The 27,928-nt window shown below is 36.4% G+C and overlaps 2 protein-coding genes and 1 long non-coding RNA gene across 4 annotated transcripts; 1 reads left to right on the plus strand and 2 right to left on the minus strand.

Moving 5' to 3' along the window:
* Positions 1-1,270: 1,270 nt before the first annotated feature.
* LOC135629032 (uncharacterized) lies at positions 1,271-2,124 on the plus strand. The gene is made up of 3 exons (XR_010493135.1): positions 1,271-1,536; positions 1,665-1,757; positions 1,833-2,124. It is a non-coding gene; the product is annotated as an uncharacterized LOC135629032 (long non-coding RNA).
* Positions 2,125-3,778: 1,654 nt separating this feature from the next.
* LOC103989647 (protein DEEPER ROOTING 1-like) lies at positions 3,779-8,211 on the minus strand. Of its 2 annotated transcripts, XM_018826499.2 has the most exons (6): positions 5,599-8,210; positions 5,416-5,494; positions 4,549-5,087; positions 4,301-4,463; positions 4,155-4,199; positions 3,779-4,093 (listed from the first exon to the last, which is right to left on the minus strand). In XM_018826499.2, exons 1-5 carry the CDS (start codon positions 5,602-5,604, stop codon positions 4,180-4,182), a joined length of 807 nt encoding a protein of 268 aa, XP_018682044.2. In that variant the 5' UTR covers positions 5,605-8,210; the 3' UTR covers positions 3,779-4,093; positions 4,155-4,179. The 2 variants fall into 2 exon arrangements, with proteins under 2 accessions (XP_018682044.2, XP_064992211.1); XM_065136139.1 differs by lacking the exon at positions 5,416-5,494 and having other exon boundaries at positions 7,817-8,211.
* An 895-nt stretch (positions 8,212-9,106) lies between these two features.
* Positions 9,107-27,835, minus strand: LOC135629366 (uncharacterized). The gene is made up of 13 exons (XM_065136611.1): positions 27,301-27,835; positions 26,011-26,160; positions 25,693-25,905; positions 25,517-25,606; positions 24,553-24,669; positions 19,976-20,245; positions 19,632-19,788; positions 17,991-18,068; positions 16,055-16,155; positions 14,415-14,585; positions 12,406-12,480; positions 10,330-10,425; positions 9,107-9,616 (listed from the first exon to the last, which is right to left on the minus strand). Exons 1-13 carry the CDS (start codon positions 27,697-27,699, stop codon positions 9,281-9,283), a joined length of 2,253 nt encoding a protein of 750 aa, XP_064992683.1. The 5' UTR covers positions 27,700-27,835; the 3' UTR covers positions 9,107-9,280.
* Between the last annotated feature and the right edge of the window lie 93 nt (positions 27,836-27,928).

Genomic DNA, 27,928 nt, shown 5'->3' on the forward strand with positions numbered 1-27,928 from the left:
AAAACTATATTATTGAACTCTTTATATACAGTAAGATATTATTTAAAATATAAACATCTAAAATTAATTTTGATATGTATTCTAAATTTTTTTATTTTTTTAATATTTATATTGATATGACATGGGTAATAATTTGGTACATCCTCGTTAATATCATTATCTACTGAGGGATTAAAGGTTTCACACTTTTGTTTATAAACTATATATATATATATATATATATATATATATATATATATATATATATATATAACCTCTCAAAGATTTTTTGGTCAAATTTTTTCATCAATCTTTTATCAATTTTAAACTATGATAGTGGTCATTTACAGTATTTTTCAACAATATTTATATTATTTTATTGATATATTATTGGATTGTCATTGTTCATAGACTATTGTAATATCATAGTTTTAGATTTATAATTAGTTTGATTGAGACAGTTTGAGTTTTTTTTTAAAATTAAAATAATATTTGAAAAAAGTAAAATGAGGAAATCATTTGAAAAATACTCAAAATATGATTATTTTATAAGAAAATTATATATATATATATTCTGTATTGCAAATGGAACAAATTGAGTGGTAAAAAAAGGGATCTTAAACTTGTAATCAAAATATGATCTTTTGAAAAGGAGGTTGGTCTTCCTCTTCCTTTTCCTATCAAATTTGTTCATTTATGAGAATTTACTACTTGGTGGAAAGATAAATGTTGGGAAAGCACAGCTGATAGGTCACATTGTATGCAGTAAAACCGGCAAAGGAATCAATCCTTCACGCCCATGGCAAATCCAACTCTAGAATTGCATTCTGATGAACTGTAGGAGCTGCATGTGACGCACTGTGGTCGAAGCATTTATTGGTAGTACCTGCAGAGCAAAGCTCAGTTCTGCTCATGGATGCTATTAGCACCGAGAATCCGGCGTCACTTTGACCAAAGTCAAGCTTCCAACGCTTACTTTCTAAAAGATAAGAGAACAGGTTCAAGAAGTGCAGCAGGTGGCATGAATTCAAGGCACACAGGGACATGAAAGTTAGGAAAAGCAGAGACCATGGCACTGTAAGGTGATGTAAAGAAGGTTGCGGAGGAGAGGAGAGGAGAGGGACGGCCAGAGAATGAGTGCCACGCACGGATTGTTAGGTATGTGACTGGCCCTTCCTGACAACACCCCCACTGTCTTCTTTCGAAGAACATGAGTGTGCAGTGTCTTATCCCACCAACACTCGCGAAGCATGAGCAAACAGTGAGTGGTGGTGGGCTTTGTGCAGTACAATTAAGTTCAGATGCTTGTAAAGCAGGATTGATTCAGACTTTCTACTTTTCGTGAAGTCTAACTAATCTAAGATTAATCTCAGTGAGGTCCAACAATTACACATTACAATGTCAAAGTATAATAAAAAGTAAGGATCTATTTCGATATTATGATAAGATTGATAGATCGATCAATATCGATGTATCAAAAAGAAAGAAAAAGAAGAGATACGACGGTGGATTATACTTTTCTTGCAGTGGAGGATCATGACTTGTGTTTTTGTTAAGGTGAAAGTCTTCATGTTTAAGAGAGAAACATGGATTGAAGTCATGAAAATAAATTTTTTGTTCAAAGAGATTTCATTTTCGTTAGATTATTATGGTTCAAATCATAGAAAAAATATTTCTCTGTGCAGGGATAAAGCCACGAGGTTTCAGGTGGCCGACTTCCTTGGCCGCTGCTACTGGTGCGGGAAGAGGCTGCACGGGGAAGACATCTGCATGTACAGGTGAATTGCATGTCGATTCAAGTGGATTGCTTTTGATGATCAAGAAGGCAATATGTTGTGGAACTGTTGTTGCAGAGGGGAGACGGCATTTTGCAGCGCGGAAGAGCCGGAACCGGCTGATCGTCAGCGACGAGTACCGGGTGATATCGAGCTCTCCATGCTCCGGCGGAGGAGCAACCCGAGGTTTCTAGGCATGATGATAGTAGGTAGTATCAGAGCACTGTAATCTACAGCTGTTTGAGTTCAGGAAAGATTTTCCTGTTGACTCAAGAAAGCCATCAGTTTTGCATCATGAAGAACCAAAAGATGCACTGAGGTCTTCACATGTTCTTCATGATGATTAGTAAGAAAAAGATTGGCCAAAACATAGAGGGGATTTAGTCAACCAAATCAGAAAAAGACTAGAAAAGAAAAGAAGATCAATTGTGAGAAGGTCTTCACAAATCTTTTAAAGTTCATCATTTTGTTTTGTTTAGCTAACATTTTGCACAAGAACTCAAGAAAAAGTTCATTACCTTTGTACTCCTTTTCTATCTCTTCTTCCCTTTGTTTCTGCCAAATGCTTGGCATATGATGCTTCAAATGTTTCACCCTCTACTCTTCTAATGCTTTCCCTCTCTATGACCCCCTCAGCCATTCATATAGTGGAAGAGAAGGTGAATAAGGGGAGGGAACAATGAAGTTTGGTAAGAGGGTAAAGAGGCGGATACATGAACTAAAAAAGCTTGTCAGGCTGATCTCTGCAAATCAATTAGCTTCCAGATCTGAGGTAGAGTTCATTTATAAGTACAATTTACCAGGTTTTTACCAACAATTCTTTTCAAGAAATATGAAATTGAGAACAGATTGTTCATTACAGATCTAGCAAAGATCTTGAAAAGCACACCAAGCCAATGATCGAAAAGTTTAGCATATGTCGAAACCAATTGTAGGATAAAAATTGCTAAAATCAGATGGCATTAGCTAGTAATAGTTCCAAATCTAAACAGTTAACGCATCGAAAGAATGCATGCTGATTTTGTTTTTGAACTACTACCCGGGCGATCTGGTTCGACTTATAGAAATAGTCTTGTAATTTGCAGCAGTGATATTATACATTTTGACCCTCCTTAAACACCATTTTGATATTATATATTTTCAGTGCTGAAGTGCATCATCAAGGTTGTGATATTCTAGGATCTTTGAAAGAAATTGAATCTGGAATCCCATTCTTTCAAGGATTTCAAGAGCTCAACAGAAGAGTATGAAATGCACCAACAAATGTTTTTGCAGAAAAATAAACAGAGCTTGAAAAAGCACTAGAAAATATACATTTCAAGCTCACCATTTCAGACCTTCCTTACCGACAAGGAAGAAAAGCGGATAAAATGTGTCATTTGTGATTTTTATGATGTGCCAAACAAATATTTCCAAGGATATGATACTGCAGCAAGAACTTACTGACAAGTGAAATCTTTGGCTCAAGTATATGCCATTCTGCTCATGCCATTCTGTTAAACAATCTAAAATGAGTCCTTATCAGTATTATATTTCTAGTTGCCGATGTGGTTTATGAGTTCATACTTGTCTGTTCAGATTCAGAGAGATGGAGAACTTTTTCTAACATCTAAAACACTAATTTGTATGCAATCACAGATAAAAGTGTTAATCCAGGATGCCAAACAATCATGTATATATTCTAATATTCACATTACTTGGACAAGTTATTTACTGTGGTTCCAGATTGTTCCTGTCTGGTATAGACTGTTCTGTCTAAATCACATTGGCATTTGCCAAAGGTGCAGGGATTTGCTTTCTTCACACTCTTACCTCTCCCCAGAGGCACACACTCACAAACTTATGCTGGTATGCGGCTTTTCAATCAAGTTAGGGGAATGTACCTGAAGCTCTTCCCCAAGTTAGTGGCATGTACATCAAGAGCAAAAATAATTGGTTAGTGGCATGTACAATAAGACCAAAAATACCGAAGAATCTAACTATGGTACTACCTCTTTGCTTCAGCCTACGTTGGACAAAAGATCTGATCGAAGCATAACTAATAGTTTCTTATTTTCTTTAATCTTGCCTTAGATGTGCACAAGGAAAAGATGATTCATCAAACAATGTGCTGAATTATTCCAAAATTTGTCCTATAGACACCGCGAAAGTTAATGGTAAGAAATGTTCAATTTGATTGTCACCACGGCACAACCGAACCTTCTTCGACTTAGCCTTTGCAAGTTTATCAGCAGAATTCGTCGACCATACTGCTACTCTGTAACAATCCAATGCATGTTTGCATGTGTTTCTTATTCTATGTAACATTGAGGTTTTCCTTCATGTATAGAACTTTACACCTGCATGAACCCGGAAATTAGACAAAATCGAGTTAAGAATGAAGAGCTTTTGAGAACTTACCGAGATCATCTTTGTCAATTGGTCTCTAGATCTCTAGAACAATGACTGCAGGAAAGGTAAAAAAGCCAATCTTCCATTTAGCAGGTGTTCAAACATGCATTACCACATGTTGCTAGTGCTCAAATTCCAACAGTAACTGAACTTACACTCTGAATCTGTCTTGACCCATTTACACTGAGCTTTCTTCTTATCTTCCTCTTCTCCTTCCCTTGTTCTCTCAGCTGGTATGTTCTCCAAGTATTTCTTCTTTGATGAAGCTGGAGCAGAGTTTGGTTGGGACATCTTCTTGGCAAGAATTGCCCTCAAGATCTGTTATGCAGCATTGTGAAGCACTACAAAAGTTTCACCATCAATTCCGAAATTTTTGGTTGGTTTGCAATGCATGGATTCATACCTTCTCCATCCTTGATTCAGGTGCGGGATCCCTAGAGCTCGGAGCTGGTGCAAAGCCACCACCGCATACAAACACCTTCTTGAGAAGAAAGGAGATGGATTTCTTCTTGATCGCGTTGCGGTTGCCCAACAAAGCATCTCTCAAATTGCTTAGCATGATCTTGGTATTCGGCGAGAGGTCACCATTGTTCTCATTTTCCGAGCACTCATGCTTTGTGTTTGCTGTCCTATCGACCTCCAAGCTTGACGGGCAATTCAGGAATCTGTTCAGTGGCAGGTTAGCTCGATCTTCTTCACCGATCTCCGATCCATTGGACTTGAGTTTCGACTTGCGTGTCAGAAGTTTTTTTAGTTCTTTCTGTAGTTTGTTAACCTCTTCGATCGTGAAGTCCGATAAATCTTGTGAGGAATCCAAGTCTTGGGAGTACTCAACTCTATGAGATTCTTCCTTCAGATCATTGTTGCCTAATGTCCCAATTGTCAACAGTGCTTGTGGCCAGTCATTGGGTTCTTCTTTCTGATTGCCAGACATTGAAGCATCTAAAGAACACAATTGAGATCAGTTTTCATTCAGCAAAGCTGAATTTTTGTAGCCACTGATCAATGTTATAATCATCTGTTGTTGTGAAAGGTGAAAGACATGATGAACTGGTGATATTCTTAGCATCTACAGAATCCTCTACAATATAATATCAAAGAAAAGGCAACAAAGAACAGACACATAAAATTCATAGTTATTTTGAGATATATAACTTATTTAGTGGAAACCACTGGAAACTGATGGAGGAAACAACAATCACTTGTATCAGACACAAATGCAAACATGGCAGAAACTATTTCATCCAAAAGTGAAGTGAGCTTTACTTACAATGGGCTGAACTCACTCCAGCATCAAATTTCTTCTTCTCCTGTCTGCCATGAAACTTGTTTTGCACCCAGCTGAGGATCTGAATACAAGACTCAAGTGCTATTGGAACCCTAACAGCAACATGGAAAAGCAAAATTCCTGGCTACAAACATAAAAGCTACTTCAAGAGTTTCTAGTCCTTACTCTCATTGTTTCTTCAGTAGGACTAGACAGCAAAGGCCTCCCTCTCTGTAGTCCAAGAGTGTCTGTGATTATAATGGAAGAAAAGAAAGAACAGATATCCTCACAACTCTGGTCTTCAGCCAATAGGGAGTGTGGATGGTTAAATAGACTGGGAGAGCAGTGATGCAGAATCCCATGTCCAATCTATACTGCTGGTCTAATGGCATCATTTCCTATTGTCCAAGTCCCTAGACAGAGACTTCAAGCCCCTGAGACATCTTTTTTCCTCTCTCTCTCTCTCTCCCTCTCTACAACAGATAAAAAAAATAATGTTTTTAGCCACCCATCTTCCACATATCTCCTAATAGATGTTGCATGACCATGGCATTTGGTTTGCAACACACAGGCATTGTGAGCATAAGATTCTGACATTAGCTTCTGCATCTTGAGCTTTTGCTGCAGATGAGCCCTTGAAGTTGCAGACATTTGATTGACATAGAAGAAGAGAAATAATCACTGAGAAGTCGTAGGGAATTTGGGGTGCTCAATTAACATTAGCAGTCACCTACTCTTTCATGCTCTCTCTCTCTCTCTCTCTCTCTCTCTCTCTGTGTGGAGCAACCTGGGAGAAGAATATGCAGATAAATTCATCTCATTCCTTCTCAACACCCACATTCTTCCCTGGAAATCACAACCCTGCTGGAACACAGACAACCATGGCCAGACAGGGCCTTCAAAGGATAAGGCTTGGACATGACTGCTTGTTTCCTTGGTTACATACAGCCTTTAACCCATTTCCACCTCAGGGTTTCTAGCTAGGCTTGTGAACTTTCCACTTTTCCAAGCTCTTGATAGAATAAGCAAACCAAGAAAGATGTTTCATGTGCTTACAAAGACATAGTTAGCATTTCTAGGGTAATTTGTCAGTGTAGTTATGCATATGTTATGAGACTTTTCTATATTTCTTGACTTTAATCTCCATCAATTGATTATTAGAGAATTATCACTTTTAGGTTAAGAAGACATCATGATTCTGATAATATTTGGGTCAATTGTGACCCAATTGGCCCTTGATCAATTATAATTTTTTCCTAAACCAATTTGTTCTTTTTAATGTTCTCAAAATCAAATATCATGTGGGACACTCTTAACTATATGCAAGGACAGAGTACTACTGCCCCCCTACATTAAAGGATGCAACAATGTGAATCCACATAACTATATAATGATTATACATAAGCTTAACTTATGATTAAGTATTTTTTTCCATCTTTAAGATGTTTATCCCATATATATATTCATATAATATGATTTGAACATTCTATATGATAAGTTATTTCACAATTTTGTAAGGTTACATGGAGTCTTATCTGTCTTGAGGTTGGAATAAACATTCCTGAACATGAATTGGGATGTCATGGACCACCAAAATTTTTTTTCTTTGCCTCAACCTACTGTTCTTGTTCTAATCTGACCATCAATTCCTATGGCTTAACTCTTGGAGGTTCATTGCACATATCAAAATATTTCAGCATCAGATATGAAGTGCAGTGTAACACCCCTGATTAGTCTCACATCGAAAATGGACAGGATTAAGATTAACTTATAAAGGTCTGATGAGTGTACTACTATCAACTTTAGCTTAAGCATTTTGGTCAGTAGTTTAGACCAAACGAAGTTGATAGGCTAGTTAGCCCATCAGACCCGAGTCATGACATGCAGCTATTGCAACTAAAACTGTAGCATAAGTCTACAGTTCCAAAGGCTATCCATCATACACTCCGGTCCTCATCAAGTTTGGGTTCACAAGTTAGATCTGGGAGATGGTATCTGATACAAATTTCAGGTTCCAGTAGCTCTACTGTGCAGCATAGAGACTATGAACTCTTAGAATTGATCTGTAGCTTCTTCTGTAATCTGATCCACGACATTAAGCTTCGCATCACTCGCACTCAACACACCCACACTGACGCAATAAAACTATAAAGATGATTATTTTGACACGATCACAAGAAAGATCCAATTCGAACAGCCTTCACATTGCAGTGCAGTCGATAAAAGCGTCATGGAAAGGAGATCAATAATCTGAGGAGGAACCAAAAGCAAACTAAAAGTTCGAATGAGGATTAATGCATCAAAACCCAGAATCACAAGCGGTAGGAGAGAAGCAAGCATACTTGTAGAGGCAACAAAACAGTATCGAGCGTTTGCATTTGTTTGATTGCAATCAATCACGTACGGTTACAGCAGCTTTTCACAGAGGTGAAGAGGAAGAAGCTCCATTGAAGCAAGAGATGTGAGAGCATCGATGGGAGCCGACTGCCGTATCCTTTTTATTTTCCTGGGTGCAAGAGATTGAACAGCTCTCCCATGTGGTCCACTGGAGGACTAACCGGCGACGGGTAGGGTTTCCTTCATCTCCCTCGAGATGCATGTTGAGTGTGGAGGAGAGTTATAAGTAGAAGAGAGCCAAGCCACCTCAGTCCAAGAGAAAGTACATTGAGGAAGCCATGTGAGCTCGTCAAAGCTGCTCTGCACACAAGTTAGGGTTCCAAGGTGCCTAGAGAACCCACAAGATACCTCCCCAAAATGGAAAGATCACGACTATCATTCATAAAATGTCTGTACATATTTAGAGTTTCATAGGCCACAGACATTGGCATGGTTTGACTTCTTGCCACTGGCTTTTGAAGATAAAAAGTGTGAGGAGGAGGAGGAGCTCAGCAGTGACATCAAAGCATGTCAAGGAAACAAAAGATAAAGCTACAGTCAGCGAATTCCTCTTCAATTTATGATCTATTTAAAATAAATTTAAATTAGTTTGAAGTTTTTACCACAGGCTTCAAAATAAGAGTGAGTTGGGGTTCAGCAATGACATCAAAGCATGTGAAAGAAGAAGGAAACAAGAGAGCTGTTGTTTTCCCATTCAAGTTTCTTTCTATTAATTTTTTTTTTCTTTTTTACTCTAAATGTTGATAATTATGATGATGCATTTCCAAGCTGACTAGATGTGAAAAAGGTACTTATGCCCACTTCTGAAATTTAGTGGAGTAAGCTTCACAGATCCCAGTTTAGGAACCAACTTTCTGTTTGTAACATTTTCCTTGGATTTTTCAATTGAGAAGGAAAATTGATTTACTCAAGAAAAGATACAAGTTAGAATAATGAATGCAGTTAAAAGTCTATTTAATCCACTGGGAAACTTGTCTCACAATGGCAGTGTACTTCTACTCCATCTGCCAATCTGTTTTCTTGTGTTCTAAATGTTTGAGAAAGAAAACTGCAGATAAATTCTTGTTCATGTAAACAAAATAATTCAATAGTTCAGTAGGGGTGTCAAGCTCTGTTCCACCTTTTGCCTGAGATATGCTTGTATGATCAGTTCTACCAGCAGAAATTGGTAATGATTAGGACTTGAATTCCTCAACCATGTGTATTTTGTTTGGAAAAACCTATTCTTGATATTATCAAATACAACTCATAATTTACAAGCCAGTAGCATCAAAGGAAGAGGACCCCTGGTACTCTATAAGGGTCATAAGCTATTCTTGACACTTCTATGCGATTTGGATCAGATGATACAGATGAAAATACAACCGTAAATACAATACATTATAGCAACTGACAACAGAGAGTAAACGATAGGCAAATGTACATAGTTAATAACATAATATACAAGTGCAGAACAAGGGAAGAAATCAGACTAATCGGAGCCGAAGCATAACTCGGTGCAGCACTCTGAACAGGCAAGGCAAGATAGGGCTGTGCAGAGCTGTGTCATTACAATCACAAGCTGATCATTCAGCCTAGAGCAGGTCTTTATGAAGCATGGGCAACAGCAGCAGTAGGCTATCCTGTTACAGCAGCCAATGGCCTTGTTGTAGACGAGGGAGGTGGCAGGCTCTTTAGGCTCTCCAAGCCCCGTAGGGTGATTTTCTATGGTTGCAGTTATATCTCCAAATCCAATGGCCATATCTCGTACCAAAATTAACAAGTTATCTTTGGAGCCAGCATGCTTTCGAGAATCTCTTTTCTTAACCTGTTGAGTTTTGCAAATTCCATCAGCTCAAGCATTGTTGTGGTGAGACATGATGCATAATTTGTTGTGGCAGGTTTGCCTAGAACTTAATTCAAGCATAGTCAGCAAAATGATTATTATTGCAGGATCAAGAAAACTGTAGGTATCTTTTTTATATGAAAATTTAACATATATAATGGAAAAATATCAAAGGCAGAAATCTATGAAATGTTGAAACTAAAATAAGTTTCCAGCTTTTATCATATCAGAGTTCTCTTACCAAAGTCTTTGCTGTTGATGATGGAACTTAATACTGGGAGATTTGCTTAAAAGGACATCAGTAAGGGATGAGAAGTGAGGCAATTCAAATAACATGATTATGATATCTTAAATATATGAATCTAAAACTTTTCTTTATCTACAACTATTCTGAAGTGGAAAAACCAGAAAAAGAAATATTCTGATGGCATGCAGCTATTCATTAGAAATGATTGTTAGACATTGCCATATACCCGGTTAAGCCTAATGACCATGAATATTAGCAGTGATGCAAACTCTCTTTAAAATTTAGAATCATTAGCATGCTTATTCAGTTTAATGTTTATGGCATGTGGAATAACTACTTTATGGGGAAGATCCTTTCATTTAAACAATATACTGAAGGCCCAGAATAATACATTAGTGAAAATTGCAATAAAAATTAGTTTAAATTTTAATTATTAGATCATCAATACCTTTTTAAGTGACTCGTCCTTTTCTGTTTCCTTTTGAAGAAAGACCATACATGTATACTCCGATGGAATGCTACTTTGTATGCTCAATTTAGTAACCTATGGAATGAAAAAGAATAGAAACAAAGTATAAGAACTAGCAGCACTTATAATTTTCCATCTAAATATTGGAGCAGGCTGCAACACTACAGCGAACAAGCAGATGTGAAACCAAAAATTATGTCTTGGCGAATTAAAGGAAAACCTATTTGACAATATTGAAAAAATCTTAGTTTCACTTTTCTGAGATAAAATAAAATTTCAAGTGTTTGAGCTTATTAATTTGTGTTTGAGCTTACTAATTCAGCAAAAGAAATGGAATTTGCTTGGCATAATAAAAAATAGTGAGGTACTAAGTAAATAATACAAGCATAAACAGAAGTCATCGAAGATGATCCCATGCAAGCATAGAGGTTGTTGCCATTACCAACTCTTAACATCCGAGGGGGCAACCTTGTCAGGGTGCCAACACTCTCCTATATAATACCTAATATATTAATTCTTTTACTAATTCATTTTAGTAACTACATCCAGGGGGACAACCTTGTCAAGGTGCTGAGCATAAATTGGCCGCCGAAGGAAATGACAGTACAATGAGTTGCTGAAACCATCAGCGTACTTAAGGTGGGACTTGCAGACCTGCAGACTTCCATCTTGTCCATAAATTTTCTCAAATTTAAAGAAGTAAGCCCACATTAGTTCTCTATGTAGTCCCCTACTTCTAACAGAGCAAAATGCTCTATGTGGCTTGCATTGAAGTGTAGGACTCATTCCAGCTATGCATTAAATAAGAAGTAAAGACAATTTGATACGACATGCAATTGGTGTGGCATGTTGAGGATGATGACCACAGCCAACGAGCATTCTATCGAAGGATGGTCGGATAAAGATCCTAAGAGCAATTGAAATCCATATGCTCTCAGTGGAAATATCAAAGTTGTGGCAGACCTGGAGTAAGTAAAGAGCAAAGGCGCCTTTGAAAATTTTCCAAAGATCAATTATCGTAAACTGCATTATTGGAAAGTTAAACAGAAGTTTGACTCACTAGTGAGTTAATGTGCCTACAAAGAGTTCAGTGGACTTTAGAGACTTTTGTGCCTTGTAAAAATGTCTTTCTTGTAATTTTCTTCTTTTCTTCTCACTCTAGCATATCCTCATCCTTTTCTCTTGTACTAATTTAATGTTAAATCAAATAAATCCACAGTTTTGGACTATCTTTGAATTGAGAGAAAAGTTTCTTGTTCATGAGCTGACTGAACAATTAAACTTGAATGTACAAGGTTACACATATAACCAAGTTTTCATATTTCAAAATTAAGATAAAAGAATTGAGTGTGGATCCTCATTTTGCACAAATGGTAAAGAAATGAACATAAAATGCTATGAAATCATCATCATGATACAAACCACAAGATCAAGAACCATCAGAAGAACAAGTAGAGCTACTTAACAGCCGCAAAAATTACAATATATGAGCTCCTGTCCACGAGATATACACCATGACTAGACTAGTAACTGAATATGCAAAGTAAGAACTCAACAAATTGAAGTCTCATTCTCAAGATCCAAATTGTTTTCTTTTTTACAATAAATGATAAATCTGATGCTTATCTTTCAAATGAATCACTTCTAATTTGTAGCAAGAAGTCTTGTGCAATATCTAAAAAGTGTTTTGATTCATTATTCATTGATTTCTAGCTAAAGCATACTGATATTTACTGAATATTTACTCTTACGAAATTATAATTCACTGAAAAAACCATAAAACAGGATTTTTTTCCCCTGAATCTTTAAACCTTGGTTATAAAAGTCGACATCAGTACAATGGTGGGCCCACAGAAATGGTTTCTCTGCTAATACAAAACAGTTAGCCACACACATTAAGGTCAAAGCAAGAATATAATATTTTAAACTAAACCTAAAAAAGCATGAAAAACCTATGAGGTTATGACATAATTTAGTTAATTTGCATATTTAACTGATATAGTCATATAAGAAATTCTTGTTACAAGTGTCACATTAGGTGTAGAAGCAACAAACCTTTTCCTTAAGCTGTTTGCTTTCAGAAAACCATGCCTGAGCTGTAAGAAGATCTATATGCTGCTTAACAAAAGCCTGCAAAGACAACATTACTTAGGAAAATTATTGATCTCTCTCTTTACTAATTTTGATATGAATAAAAAGGCAAATACATGGGCATAAACATTATACCAAAAGCAAAAAGCTGTCATTTGCAACATAGGAATTTTGTCCTAAAATTTCTCTTTTTAAATAAAGAAATTTGCAATCCATGAATGTTATAACTTACAACTTAATGTGGTTGCATAAACTACGGTACCGATTCCACTCTAAATACATCTTCCTTTGTCATTCTCCGTATATATGGTGCTGTAAGTACTTGTTTCTCCTCAGAATGATGTACGGAGATTGTAAGAAGGTACCATCATTATTGGCATAATGTGTATATCTCATCATTCATCAGTTTTCTTAAGTTTTTGTTGAAAATTGAGAGAATATTGATGGATGACACTGTTATCATAAATGACTTGACAACTTTAACAAAGAAAACTGTCACAGTGCTGTGTATTCATGTTTTCTCTTCCATGAAATGAACTAAAAATGTCACAGTGAGTTCTTAGTAGCAGATTTGATTGATTTAAATCTTCTATGCTTTCTCCATTTCTAGAAATTCTGAACGACAACTTGAAATAATAAGTCGGTTCTAATTTAAAGATAAAGTAGATGTTCTTCTGGGTATACATCCAAATTGAAACATTTTATCAGACAGAAGATCTAGAATGATGTCAGCCACTCAATAGGCATGTCAAGGCACCTTTACTCCATCCAGATGTACGACATAATACACAAGGCAATACCCAGTTGAAAGTTGAAACTACAAATTCACAGTGAGACATTAGCTCTCTCAGAATCTCACCGACAGAAGCAGAGATCAAGATAGATAGCGGTTCTAAATCTAATTGGCCAATAACTACTACCACAAGAAGATGGTACCCCTTTTCTTTTTTTGTGAAGAGGATTGCATCAAGGTCAGGTCACTCCAAACAGAAATAAATGGAAATATATATTCTGAATATTAATCTTAAACATGATTGGAAGAGTTGTTTACATACGTGACAATCATTGTGTCCTCATCGTTAGTTCACCATGTTTAAGGTGTGTCAGATATATGAAAATCTAACAAAACAACAGATATGCCATAATTCAGTTCAACTTGTTGTAATGTGATAAAGAAACCTTTCTCCAAAATAGCCATTGAATTTTGTGCATGTAGATAATGACAGACATTTACAAAGAGAAAAAGATAGAAGTGCAAGTTTGTTGCAACATTTTTTTTCTCTGTCTAGTGCATATCAGAGTCTATGGTACCAAAGCTGTCCTAGTTTACTGACATGACCCAATTCCTACTAATGTTCTGACACATGGTATGTCGATGGATGACATGCAGAGGAGGAAGAAGAGGAAGTGAGCCAGCGAAGGCGGGCAGGCAGCAAAGGGCTTGGGCTATCAAGACAAAGAGAGAGAGAGAGAGAGAGAGAGATCTTTCTCTCTCTCAGTCAACTGAATGTAGCAGAGGGAGATCTTTCTCCAGATAGATGGAAAACCATATAAAATATACTGAAACTTTTAAGTAAGATTTAAACACAGTTGTGGTTTTCTCTATACTCTAAGATGCTCTTAATAAATTAAATAAAGGGAACCTAGTTATATATGAATTTTGAACCAGGGTGAGGGGGAATTCTGAAAATAAGCATATGTGCTCAAAAGTTTTAATGATGACTGGCTCTGCAACAACATGGCACATGACACAGCATATATTGCCGGTTCATGCCAGCATGGGCATCATGTGATGCCACTCCAACCAGATGCCAAGTGGGCACCATAGAGCAGCAGGAAACCCCATGGTCATGTATACCACAAATATTCGGCAAAAAAATTGACATTGAACATGCTAACAAGGGAAAATATAGTGAATATGTCATAAATAAGTTCATATGATGAAAAGTAGAAGGATTAAACAGGCATCTTACTTTCTCAAGAGGGAAATCTTTTGTGTTCTGCACCTTCATGTCAATAACAGTATCACTCATGTCAGCCAAGATTCCCTTAGCTTGAAGAGTTTCTGGGAACTTGCCATAACATCTGCCTGATATAATCAATGGGCATTGACCCGAGAGATCTGGAATATGGATAGGGTATACCTGAAAGAAAACCAAGCAAGCTTCAATACTATTTTGTCAAAAAAAAAAGGACCATAAGAAAGAACATCGAAAAGAAAAATAGTGCACGCCCTTACGTGAAGCAAGTGAATCATAAATTGTTTGATAATGAGATAAAATGGATCTATAAAGCAAAACCTTATATATCATCGAGCTAGGCAAATAACCTGAATAAGTTGGACTCACCATAATTGGAAGTTATCAAAGCGGTGTGTAATCCACAAACCTATGTCAACTGATCCTTTTATACATTGTATTCAATATTCACTATTTTCATGCCCATAAAGCTGGTATACTACTCCAGAAATGAATGCATAGAGTCCCTTATTGGTCTGCAAATGTATACATACTACTCCAGAAAGCTGGTTATGATATCATAAAAGAAAGGTTATGAGATCATGAAACAAAGGAGAAATCCAGAAACTTAAGAATTAAGGTCAGTAAATGGAGGAGGGAAATGTGAATGGTGGCATTGCAAATGACCATAATTAAAAGATTTTAGCCATTGCTGATCCTTTCTCCTGTGATGTCAGGCTCCAAACATTTCATGCCTGAAACATTCTGATAATTTGGATTTAATAATGATTTTTTATGCATTACTCATTAAGAAAAATGGTGAAGGTTGTCAATTAAAAATAGTAAATAATGATATTTCAAGGAAATGAGACTTTGCGATGTAAAGGACATTACATAAAAGAAATGAATGCATAGAGTCCCTCATTAGTCTGCAAATGTATACATATTACATACTACTCCAGAAAGCTGGTAATGATGTCATAAGAGAAAGGTCATGACATCATGAACAAAGACGAAATTTAAGAATTAAGGTCAGTAAACGGAGGAGGGAAATGGGAATGGTGGCATTGCAAATGACCATCATTAAAAGATTTGAGTAGCCATTGCTGATCCTTTCTCCTGTGATGTCAGGTTCCACACTTTTCATGCCTGAAACATTCTGATAATTTGGCTTTAGTAATGATTTTTTATGCATCACTCATTAAGAAAAATAGTGACCGTTGTCAATTAAAAATAGTAAAAAATAATGATAATTCAAGGAAATGAGACTTTGCGATGTAAAGGGCATTACATAAAGCATAAAGTAACAGAGAAAATAACAATATCACACAACATGGATGAGACCTACAAGATTAATTTAGATTTTAGAATACAAAAAAGAGATATTATGGAAACTCTTGCACTATTGAAACCAGTACAACATCTTAAGTTCTGGAGCAACTTCAATTTCAAAATAATAGGCAACAGCCATGTGAGAAATCACCTCAATTTGCATGCACGATTAATAAGTAAAAAATATGGCCTAGAACATGAAAGAGGCCCAATGAAGGGGATGTGCTGTTTCTGCTAAACAATGGTGGGGCAATTGGTCACTGTATTCCATCCCTGTTACCACTTGGCACTCAATTGTAGAAACTCACTATTCCAGAACATACCTCAAATTCATCAAGATAACTGAAGAAGTCAACAGTCACATTCGCAACGATGGTGGATGAAGCTCTATGAAACCATCTTTGAATACACATTTCAATTAAATCTAGAGATAAATTAAAGCTGCAATTAGATTGACAAAAGAGAAATCTAGAAAACTATTAGGATTGACATCATCTGAGAAATTTAAGTAAATATAACCAATAATGTCTCTAGAACACTATTTTCTAAAATGCTAACACAGATGCATTATTATGGATAGGCACATCCACCTACAATAAAACATTATATTTAACAAAGCAGAGGTTAAGAATCCACCATTAAATGCCCACCTGCTATTTCAACATGCCATTTTAAAGTTTTAACAGGCTACCGGTAGAAAGAAGGAAATTTCTTATTCTGGAGGATGATTTAGACAATTACTAGGGGAACTCAAATGACATAATTCAAAATTGATCCAATTAGGCCTACCCTAGGAAGACATCAATTTACTCAAAATGCATATTGATCTTTACATTTGAAAACCACAAGATATAAAGTACCACTATCCCAAAGAATTTTATAACTTTGTTTCCTTGGGATTATCTAATAATAAATCTTAGTTACAAACATTGACAACAAGCACCATAAACATAGTTATTAAACATTACTGCTCATCACTTGTATTAGCATTTAGGACATGTGAGAGGCTTGAAGTCGTCAAGATCACGATGTGACATGACTATAAAATGTTACACTTGATGCCTGTTTTGTTTAGAATGACCAAGACCCTGCACTTGGTCGGTTTAAGAATTCAAAAAAGTAGGATAATCTACTACTTGACAAGGTTGCAAATCTACTACATCAATGTAGATAAGTTTCCAAAAAGAACAGAGTTGTTAACATGGAGGGAACACAAATGAAAACTCATCCACCTGCCCAAACCCATTAGATGACAGAAGATGATGATGATGATCAAGTACACTCAGAAACTGCTAATTGAGGCACTTTGAAATAACACTAGTAAAATTAAGAGTCATATAATTCTTTCTTTTTTTTAATAATATATTTTTATCCATTTGTTTATATCTCTTACACCACTAATCTAGTTAACTCACCTTGTCTAATTGGTATATTTTTAGATCTCCTTCAAACAAGTTCAAACCACCTTAAAATGGTTTTCCCACATTTTATCATCAATAGGAACAATCCTTCATTATTCACAGATGCAACCACTTCTTATTTTGGTTTTTCTATTAACTCCAAAGATCTATCTTAACATAGTCATGTGAAAGATAAAACGTCTTTTAATATATTACTTTCTAACTTCCTACATTCATACTTGTACAAAAAACTAGAAAGTTAAGATTTGTGTCATAATAATCAATCAGTATCCGTACATCAACTGTGAAGGTTCACTAGATCAAGATTGGGACTGGTTTTGGCTCTGAAAATTTGTCGGATTGGCCAGATTAAATGATGGATTGAAGTCAGTTCAATACTAATTTTTAAATTAAGAAAATAAAGTTTTATAAAAAAACAAAAATAGAAAATATGGAAACATCATATATTTTTTAGATAAGTTGAAATATTCTTGGCTAAGAAATGGATACGTTCAATTATTATTCTATGTGCATAATAACACAAAAATAAAATTATATTATCTTTGGACTTATATGCCATATTATAACTATATAAGTGCTATTTTGCAAACTAGCCCAATTTTTTTTTCTTCTGAATGTCTCCAATCCTCTTTTAGTTAAAACGATGTTTAGTGCTTCCAACATATGGACAAAGAACATCTCATCACCAATGGATGGACAAAAGTACAGGCAAGAAAAATATAAATACATGACAAGTGAAATGGTTTCAAGCACGGTCTCTGCAGAAAGGATAATACTGAGGAAGAAGCCATAATATGGGTGCCTGAAGAACCCAACAAATTTGAAAAAAGCAACTGACCTGAATCATATGCAGCATCATACTGTCCCCTCCCGATTGATGCCAACATTTTCAAGAAGTAATGGTTGCAATAAGAACCTAATAAAGAATTTCCAGTGTGACAAAAAAAAAACAAGGGAGTCTAAATTAGTACAGAGAAAAGCCCTGATGGTTTTTCTTAAAATAGTAGTTCAACAAATGAATAGTATAATTGTACGACACAATATTAGTTTAGGGATTGATAAGTTAATCAAGGTATAAAAAGCATAAACTTCAAGAGCACAGAGAGGAAAAATAGAATAAAAACCTTGATTTTCATAAGAACCTACCTCTCAAAACTATCAAAAGCAAGGACTGTATAGTAATCATTCATAAATTTTAAAGACAAGCCTAGATCAGATAAAAGGAACTATCTTACACATGTGATAAAATTTAAAATATAATGAAATGATTTGCTAGCGACATTTAGTATTCGGGAAACAAATTTCCAGTGAAGTTGCAGATTACAATGATCACTTCTGAGTGTGTGCAAGATCTGGACTATGCAACATTCTAGTTGCAGATAATGGTTCTGGCCATGAATACAACCATCAACAACAAGAGTAGTTATTCAAATTATTTCAAAGAAAAAAATTTTGATTTGCAGTTACATTTGCAGTCAGTCTCAAACTTAATTTTTTTGTCAACCATTTCAATTACAACCAAAATACATCAAAAGCAAGTTGCCAGTAGTTAAAACCAGAGCAGACCAATCTGAGAAATCCTTTACCACCAATTTTGGTTTCGTAATTCTGATTCAGATTATTAAAACCACTACGTAATTTCATGAAAAACGAAAAAAAAAACAGCAGTTGAGATTTTTCACACAAACATCTAAATTGAAGAGTGTTCAGGGTCTGCCGTACCGAGCTGTACCGCCCGGTACGGGCGGTACATACCGGTCCGACAGGTTGTCGGTACGCGGACCGCCTGTTACCGGTCCGAGTGCACTGTAGCACTGTAGTGCTGCTACAGTACTCGACACACCTGAGTGTACCGCTCGATATACCATACCGTACCGGTACCGAGCCTAGGTCGAAATACCGGTATGGTACGGTATTGCGAACCTTGGTTCATATTCACTATAATTAACCATTACCTACACCGAAAGTTGAAATTCAAGTAGAAATTGATCCGCTATTACATTTGCAGTTACATTTGCAGTCAGTCTGAAGCTTAATTTTTTTTGTCAACCATTTCAATTACACCCAAAATACATCAAAAGCAAGTTGCCAGTTGTTAAAACCAGAGCAGACCAATCTGAGAAATCCTTTACCACCATTTTGGTTTCATAATTCTGATTCTGATTATTAAAACCACTATGTAATTTCATGAAAAACAAAAAGAGAAATAGCAGTTGAGATTTTTCACACAAACATCTAAATTGAAGAGGAGTGTTCATATTCACTATAATTAATCATTACCAAGTTGCCAGTTGTTAAAACCAGAGCAGACCAATCTGAGAAATCCTTTACCACCATTTTGGTCTCATAATTCTGATTCTGATTATTAAAACCACTATGTAATTTCATGAAAAACAAAAAGAGAAATAGCAGTTGAGATTTTTCACACAAACATCTAAATTGAAGAGTAGTGTTCATATTCACTATAATTAATCATTACCTACACCAAATGTTGAAATTCGAGGAGAAATTGATCCACTATTTTCCAGATGTGTTTTAAGAGTATGACAGATGTTGCGCTCGTTTTCAACAGCTCCATCAGTTATGAGAAAAATTTGCGGAATTGAATTTTTTGTACTTGACAGCAAACCTACTGCCTATGAGGAAAGAATCAGAAGAATCAATATGCAGAATTTGCTTACAATGTTTGTAAGAAAGAAAAGAAATAAAGAACACAAATATTGAATTTAATGTATGCATGAGAGCAAGTTAAGCACATCCTACTGCTACAGACAAAAATTCAAACAGATGGCATCAACATGGTAATATGTCATATTTGTTTACCTCATTTAAGGGGTGCATTATGTCTGTTCCACCCTCTGCAACAAAATTATTGTTCATCCACTGGATAGCATTTTCTATCGTATCTGCAGTTGCAGGCTCCAAACAGGATGAGAAAGAGTGCAACTCAGCATTGAAAGCTATTATATCAAAATAGTCTCCTGGTCTGAGCTCCAAGAGTGATGTAGATAATGCACTCTTAACATTCTCGATGGGCTTCCCCTTCATGCTTCCACTTATGTCAATGACAAAAACAACTTCATTTTTGAAGGCCTATCACATTAGAACCAAAAGAGTAAAGATAGAGAATTTACAAGCTAAAATAATTAAATCATTTTCACAAAAAAGGAAAACTTGGTGAAACAATATTTACATGTATCCTAAATTCCAAAATATATGCAAGTACTATATGTTATGTATTACTTTTTTGTGCATCAATGCTTAGATCATTTTCAGAAGAAAATGCAAACAAGGAAATAATTGAGACTATAGTGCCAACAAGAAATGATAATGCTAAAATATTATCCAAAAACCAGGGTTTTGATTAGGGATCGCCTTTTCACTCAGACCGGTACGAAATAGGCACACGTACCAATCTAAGCAATAAGCATTGGCCGGTACATGGACCCACCTCGGTCTAGTTCGCCATATAAGATAAGTGGTAAACCCTAATTCCCACTTCTCACGCAAGCGTCATGGCTCACAAGCATCGACTTTGCCTCCATAGGGCTTACGAGCGGTACCTCCGCCTTTGTAGAGCTTGCGAGCGTCGCCTCCGATGCTACGCTTCTCACGCAAGTGGCTACTAGACCAGGGTGTGATCGCGACCTCACTGCACCAGGTAAGTCATTCACCTCTTCCTCTTCCTTCTTCCTTCCTCCTCCTCCACGGACCGTCGCTTCTTCTGCTTCCCTCTTTCTTCCTTCGTCCTCCAATGTCCCCTCCTCTTCTCCCTTTTTTCTTCCTCTCTAAAACACCAATACTTACTAGTGTACCATGTGTCGGTACAACGGTATAGACCGGTACATACTAACCCGACAAATCTTCGAGTCGAGTCTTGTACCCTATTTGGCAAACCCTGGTTTTTATAGTAATACTCGCAAAAGTAATGGTAATACTCAACCCATTAAGATTCACACAAACATAAATATTCCGTTAACAGACTTCTAGAACCATTCATCATAAACTAATATTTATAATGTCTCCTCACACCTTTCACTAATGCCTCGACCTATTAAGATTGACACAAACATTAATATTTGGTTAATGGACTTCCAAAACCATAAATCATAAATTATAATTAATAATGTCTCTCCTCATACCTTTCACTAATGCCTCATCTTCTGACCATATGATCCTCTCACTTAAAAAAAGGTGGTACTGCACCTCGGCCTCTAATACATTGATCTTTCTTTCTTACTTTTTTCAAGTCCTACTTCTAACAATCCTTTTTTCTATTTAAGATATATATATATATATATATATATATATATATATATATATATATATATATATATATATATATACACACACACACATATATATATATGCAAGGTTTGTTGTACCATGATATATCGCTCGGTACCAACGATACATACCAGTCCAACAAGGGATCGGTATAGGCGATATATATACGTCAGTACACCCTACCATACCATGTGTCGATACATCAGTATGTACCATACCGATAGCCAATCAGTACACCGATACGGAACGATAAAACAAACCATGTATATATGTATACATATATGTGTACACGTATACGTATATCAGTGATTTAAAAAACGCTTGGCGTCAAAAGGTGCCAAGGTCCCAAAACGCCCTAGGCACTCACCCAAGCGAAGTGAGGCACTCTAAAATATTAAAATATAAAAAATAATATTATTAATCTAATAAATAAAGATTATTTTGTACAGTAATTAATAATATACTGTTAATAGTATATTATTTACTATTAACAACAATTAGAAGGGAAGAGTATAACTGTTAAAAGGGATAAAAAAGATCACCCAATGAAACCGACAGTGAGAAGTCAGAACTCAAAAGAGAAGCAGCGATGAGGAGCAATGGACAACAATAGTGGTAGCAGAGTTGCGGATAGCAACAAGCAATGTTCAACAGTAGCGATAGCAGCAGCAGATAGCAACGGCAGATAGCGGACAACAGCAAAAGCCGAGGAGACTCAATCGACGACAGAGGAAGACTCGAAGGCAGTGGGAGAAATCGTCGGCGACGAAGGCAGAGGGAGAAATCGTCGACGACGAACGTAGAGGGAAAAATCATCAACGGAGGAGGCAAAGGGAGAAAGCACATGCTAGGGTTGGGAGTTGAGGTCGCGCACAGGTTTTGAGGTAACTGCGTGCGTTAGTTGGTTCAATCGAACCAACTAATGCACATTTAACTGAACCCGATTACCCTATATCAACTAGGCGACGCCTTACTGAAGCGTGCCACCTGGACCTTATATGAGGCGCTTGGGCCTCGCCTCACCTCGCCCATACATACATACATACATACATACATACATACATATATATACATATATATACATATATATACATATATATACATATATATATATATATATATATATATATATCTGTTTTTTTAACTCTGTGGATGTTTGTGAAAGTAAAAAGGCAAAAGTTGTTGCTTTTGTAAGCATTGGTTGCACCTACTTGGCCACCTTATGGCCAAACAATCAATGGCACCTAACCCAATCATTTAGCTCATATCTTTTAATAAAACATTAGATCAGACTGGCTAAAGACAATCATATAAGAAGATAAAGCATAGATGGTGTTCCCTTGTGGTATTCCATGGTCGACACTATCTTTGGAGAGACACCAACAGCAAATCGAAGAGAGCAAATGTAGTCTTGTTGAATGCTCTTATAGATGAATCTCTCATGGGCTCACATTTGGGATTATAAGAGGCTTGAAGTCTATAGATAGGTATTGTGGACAATGATGAATGATGTGTCATTGTTGGACAATGATCTAGAGGGCTTTAACCTTATGAACTTGGAGAGGGAGTTGGTTATAGTCACTATCTAATACCCTATTCTGGAGGAAGAATTCATTGTCGTTAGTTGATTGCCTATTCTCAGCTGGTCTGTAGTAACCATGTTGTACTTTTTTATGCTACTGATAAGTGATGGACTAATCATTTCATCTGTCTCTTAAAAAAACCTCCATGAGTGAAATAGGACAGTAGACTAGTTCAGATTCCAAAGATATAGGCATGAACGATTGGTCTGTAGTAACCGCTCGCTCGCTCCAGCAAGCTTGTATGAAAAAGCATGAACTGGCTATTATGATCTCTGTTAGTACTCTCTACCTGCCTCCAAAAGAGTAAATTGACCTTTAGGACAAACTACATCAGGAATTCTAAATTTTAAAGCTGTTTCCGAGTCGCTACTACCAGACAGTGAACTAGTACATGAAATCAAATGTTGAAGAAAATGTTCAAAAATGACCAGAAATGTAAAATATTTGTTATCTTAGATCTAGTATTCAACAAGAAGGAAATGAAAAAGATACTGTTTATATAAGAAAAGTTTGGATGGTTAAGAAGTGGTGCATTCTGTTGCATGTAGCAATAATTAAATACATATTCCAACAAAAGGAAACTCATTATCGTAATAATTTTACAACTAGGTACAAATTATGCTTCAAGAAGTTGGAACTTTAGAAGTGAGAGGACCATAAGGTTGGTTAATGGTACCAGGAAAGGTAAAGTGAAAAATTAATGTACTAGTGGTAAGTGACAGGTATGCTTAGCTGATCATAAAATGAAAAGAACAAATAAGGATTACAGTATTTGTGATAATAAGAGAATTACATGAAAAATGAGCAAAAAAATCATCAAAGAAGATCCGGACATATCAGAGAAAAATAAAATATTGCGTGTGCAAATAATGGAAGATACTTCAATTCCTGTTAAACGTTCCAACTGAAAGAACAAGGAAAAGAAGGTTGGCGACATTGAAAAAGAGAATGTGATTGTTGGATTATCTAATTGACACCAGGAAAGCCAAACGGCAGGAAAAAATTGCATGCAGCTGGTTCTATACAATTAAGAATAAAGACTTCCTTGAAGTGTAATTTCAGTAATTTCCAAGCAGCTGTTGTCTTTCAGAGAAGAATTGTGTACCCACTATAAAGTTGTTGTTGATAGTCAAAGAATATGTCAAAACTTCAATAAGACCTCCCTTGGTTCAAATATTCTCTAAATTCAACGTCTCAAAATTTTATGTGACAAGTAAAGATCATAATGATGATGACATCAAGAAAACAAGCATTTACTTTTCATAGTCCTGGTCCAATCAGCAAGACAACAACATTTTTTAATGGAAAATCTCAAATTTCTTAGCTTCGCTTGTTATTTTACAATTATTTATCAAGCCTGTCTTACTTCTGAAAAGCTAGCCTACTTAAAGTTTATATTGTTACATGAAACATGAGTTAGAATCTTGCAGTGTTGGTCATTGAAAATCTGAAGCCAAAATTTATATTGCAAGCACAAAATACAGGGAGCTATATTTCGAGTTGAAATTTGAAATTCACAGAGAGATTAACCTTTGTTTTCTGGTTACTTCCTGGAAAAAGATAAAGGCTGAACATCTCTCTCTGGTCAACGTCATGTGTTGTTGGAGATTTCAAGAGTATGCCACCGAAAAAATCATCTGAACAAATCTGTACAAGATAGGACAAGAAATGTAATAACAAAAGTAGTAAAAATTGCTTATCTATTAACTAATGCATTAAATGGGCAAATAACAAATAACTGCAACAGAACATTCAGTAGTCTTCTTTGTCATATTCACATCAATATAGTAGAAGGAACTATGCCCATCTTTCCTAAGCTATCTTTGGATAAAATCCATGTATAATTGACCATAGTTCTCAAAAAGAGTTAGCACACAGGTCTCTTAATGTATTATGTTACCTCTAGCTGTTACACATTTATCTTCTTTTCACTTATCATATATATACACATTTTGAACATTGTATAATAAATTGGTTAAGCATTTATTGACTCTATCATTTATGTGGTTTTCTGCTCATTTGTTCAAGTCATGTCAGAGAGTCATTTTATTTGGACCCTTAATTCCCCCATCATTGTTCCACAAGTTTTACAAAGTAAAACCACATATGAATATATATATATATATATATATATATATATATATATATATATATATATATATATATATATATATATATATCATGCAACTAAATAAATTGACAAATGAAACATAGAATAATGCAGATCCGAATAATTTACAATCCTAAATTATTCTAAAAGCCATATGCTTTACCGTCAAGTACAAGTGTATCTCAACTTTAACTTGCCATGTGATCCTGCTCATTGTGCTGCCATTTAGGAAAGAATAATATATAACTAAAGCAAACTATGAGAGCAACGCCGTGATTTGGAACACAATTGTCAGCTTGTGACAATAAGCTGTAGAGAGCCTAGCTTGGAAGACAAAAGTTCAAAGTTCTATAGAATTATGAACCCCAGAAAGTTGGAACTTACACTAAATGAAAAATCAAAATCTTTATTTGACCAGCTTTCAACATCTGCTTCATACAAAAAAGTCAACTTCCCCGCTTGGCGACTTTTTTCCTGGTAGAAGAATGGGAATATACCATTAACTGATCTGATCATCTTCATTTGCTTTATATGTTTGCTAACATACCACACATTATCACCTTCAAAGGATGGCTTGTTGTCTGCAACATAACCTCCTTTTCAGTGCCAATATTCACATTCAAGTGAATCTTTTCTCTTTTTGAGAAAATTTTTCCAAATGGAGTGATGTATTCTGGAAAATTGAAAGGCACGGCAATAAAAAACTGGCCATCCTTATAAATTAACTTCTGAGACCATCTCACTTTAATAGAAATCTCTGATCCTCCATTGACCTAAAAAAGGAGACAAAACAAAAGTTGACTACACATGAAGTTATCTATAACATTTAGAAATAGAGCATGTGATCAGTAAGGGACCAAGATGAATGACTAAATCACCTGGGGAATTGTTAAGAAAAACATCTGGGGCTTTAGGAGGCCACCACCTTCAATTTTAGCTGTGTTCTCCATGATATAGTCTTCTAGTTCAATCACCTGGGTATAGTATGATCTTCCACCAACCTCAACCTCAACACCTAGAATGGAACCCTGTTAGCCAAACCATGCTTAGCTTGAGAAGAAAGCAAAAGCTAACAAAATATTTGCAAGAAAATAAGCCAGTGATCAAAAGAAAGAATGAATTTCTCATTAATCTGTCGACAATTCATATAAAACAATTTGGTAGAGGAGTATACCTTTAACGGATCTATCATGTAAGAACTATGAGAAAGAACACTACCATCATTTAATCACTGAATGAGACTGCACACTACTTATGGTTATAAAAAACTATAAAGAAGAAATTTATTGATAATGGCAAAGATAAATTTAACATTACCTTAGCTGACTCAGCAGTTTCTATCTGTTTCAGCCAAATTTTGATTTCTGTCATCTACTTAAACCATATGATATTTTAAGTCATCTATCATGCAGACATAATTTCAGGATCAAACAATTCAAAGAAGACAAACATATAACAAAAACTATGAGAATTGGCAGCACTCTAAACTCTAAAGTACATTTCATTTATTAAAGGAACATCCAACAGCTTAAAAGTCAGCTCTGGTCTAGGTTAGGCACCTAACAAAGATTTGTCAAAAACCATTCTTGGGGGAATTCAAATGCCACTGCTCGTTCACATATTGAGCACTAGCTCAACTTATGCTTGTTTTTCTCAGGGCATACATCGCCATTCCCAGAACACAAGTAAAATTGTCAGCTTTCATGTTTTCTCACTGTCTCTCTGGTGTTATTATTACCCACACTCTCATGCATTGATAATTTTTCAAGCTCAATTCTCGCCAGCCCATCAATCTAGCTGATAATGCAATAATAGCACCTAATACAACATACCAGGGATTATGAACGTCATGCCTGCCCACGAGGCGACTTTTGGAGCTTCAAATCTTTAATCATACAGCAGATGAAGATATTTTCATCAACCAAACTGTTACTAGTTTATGTAGTCCAAAAGCATTCACAGAACTTAGTGGGGATTAGAGTTCTGGTAGGCAATTGTTTACCTTAGCAATGACAAGTCATCATTCACAAACTAGATACCCTTTTCCTAACATAAATTCCAAGAAAGGGAAATCAAATTTTTCACATAGGAAACAGATTTGACGGAATCATAGAGTAGAAAACGGAATCGCCATCGGAATCGAGGCAAAAGGAACCAGATTTTCTCACCTGCTCGCCCATGGGAACCACCAGCCGGCAGTCGCAGCTCTTGTTCCGCATCACGCAGTGGACTCGCCACCGGCCGCTGACGGCGACGAAGGCCGCGTCCAGGAGGCACTCCACCTCCAGCCCGACATCCCCCATCTGGAGCGGGATCAGCGCCGGCGGGTCGCACGCCCCGTACACATGCGGCTGGTAGCTAGGGATGTCCGGGTTGTCGACGATCGCCGGGTCGGAGATCACCGCGTACACCATCGGCGCTGTCGGCAGGAACGGCTCCGACGACCGCTCCATCCCCGTGGCCGGCCGCGGTGGCGCCGCGAACTGCCGTTCCTTCCCGGCGTAGACCCGCTTCGCCAGCTTCAGCCCGTCCTCGACGGCCGCGGCGAACACCTCATCCACCGCCATGACCGCTCGATGTCGATCCGACGGTCCAGATCCCACGAGGAGGCCACACCGAAGCCTCCGACGGAGTCGAAGGCCGAGATTAATAGCATCCAACGAGGAGAGAACCGATCGGACGAAAGGAATGCGAATCGCTTTCGAAGCCGCACACCGTTAGCGTTCATTAAAATTGTACCAATTTGCATATGCATTTGCATATGTATCCCTTATGATTTCTCTATTTACTCATTCC

This window comes from Musa acuminata, chromosome BXJ3-1, assembly GCF_036884655.1.
Source record: "Musa acuminata AAA Group cultivar baxijiao chromosome BXJ3-1, Cavendish_Baxijiao_AAA, whole genome shotgun sequence".
Lineage (NCBI taxonomy): Eukaryota > Viridiplantae > Streptophyta > Magnoliopsida > Zingiberales > Musaceae > Musa > Musa acuminata.

Bases quoted from the DNA above. Each gene is read 5' to 3' on its own strand.
- LOC103989647 (XM_018826499.2), bottom strand. The intron at 5,088-5,415 runs GTAAGTAAAGCT...TGTGTTCTTTAG, and splicing joins TGGAGTGAGTTCAGCCCATT to ATGCTTCAATGTCTGGCAAT. The intron at 4,464-4,548 runs GTATGAATCCAT...GCTGCATAACAG, and splicing joins CTGAATCAAGGATGGAGAAG to ATCTTGAGGGCAATTCTTGC.
- LOC135629366 (XM_065136611.1), bottom strand. From the start codon at position 27,699: ATGGCGGTGGATGAGGTGTTCGCCGCGGCCGTCGAGGACGGGCTGAAG. The intron at 25,607-25,692 runs GTGATAATGTGT...TTCTTCTACCAG, and splicing joins CAACAAGCCATCCTTTGAAG to GAAAAAAGTCGCCAAGCGGG. The intron at 18,069-19,631 runs GTAATGATTAAT...ATTCTTTATTAG, and splicing joins AATTTCAACATTTGGTGTAG to GTTCTTATTGCAACCATTAC.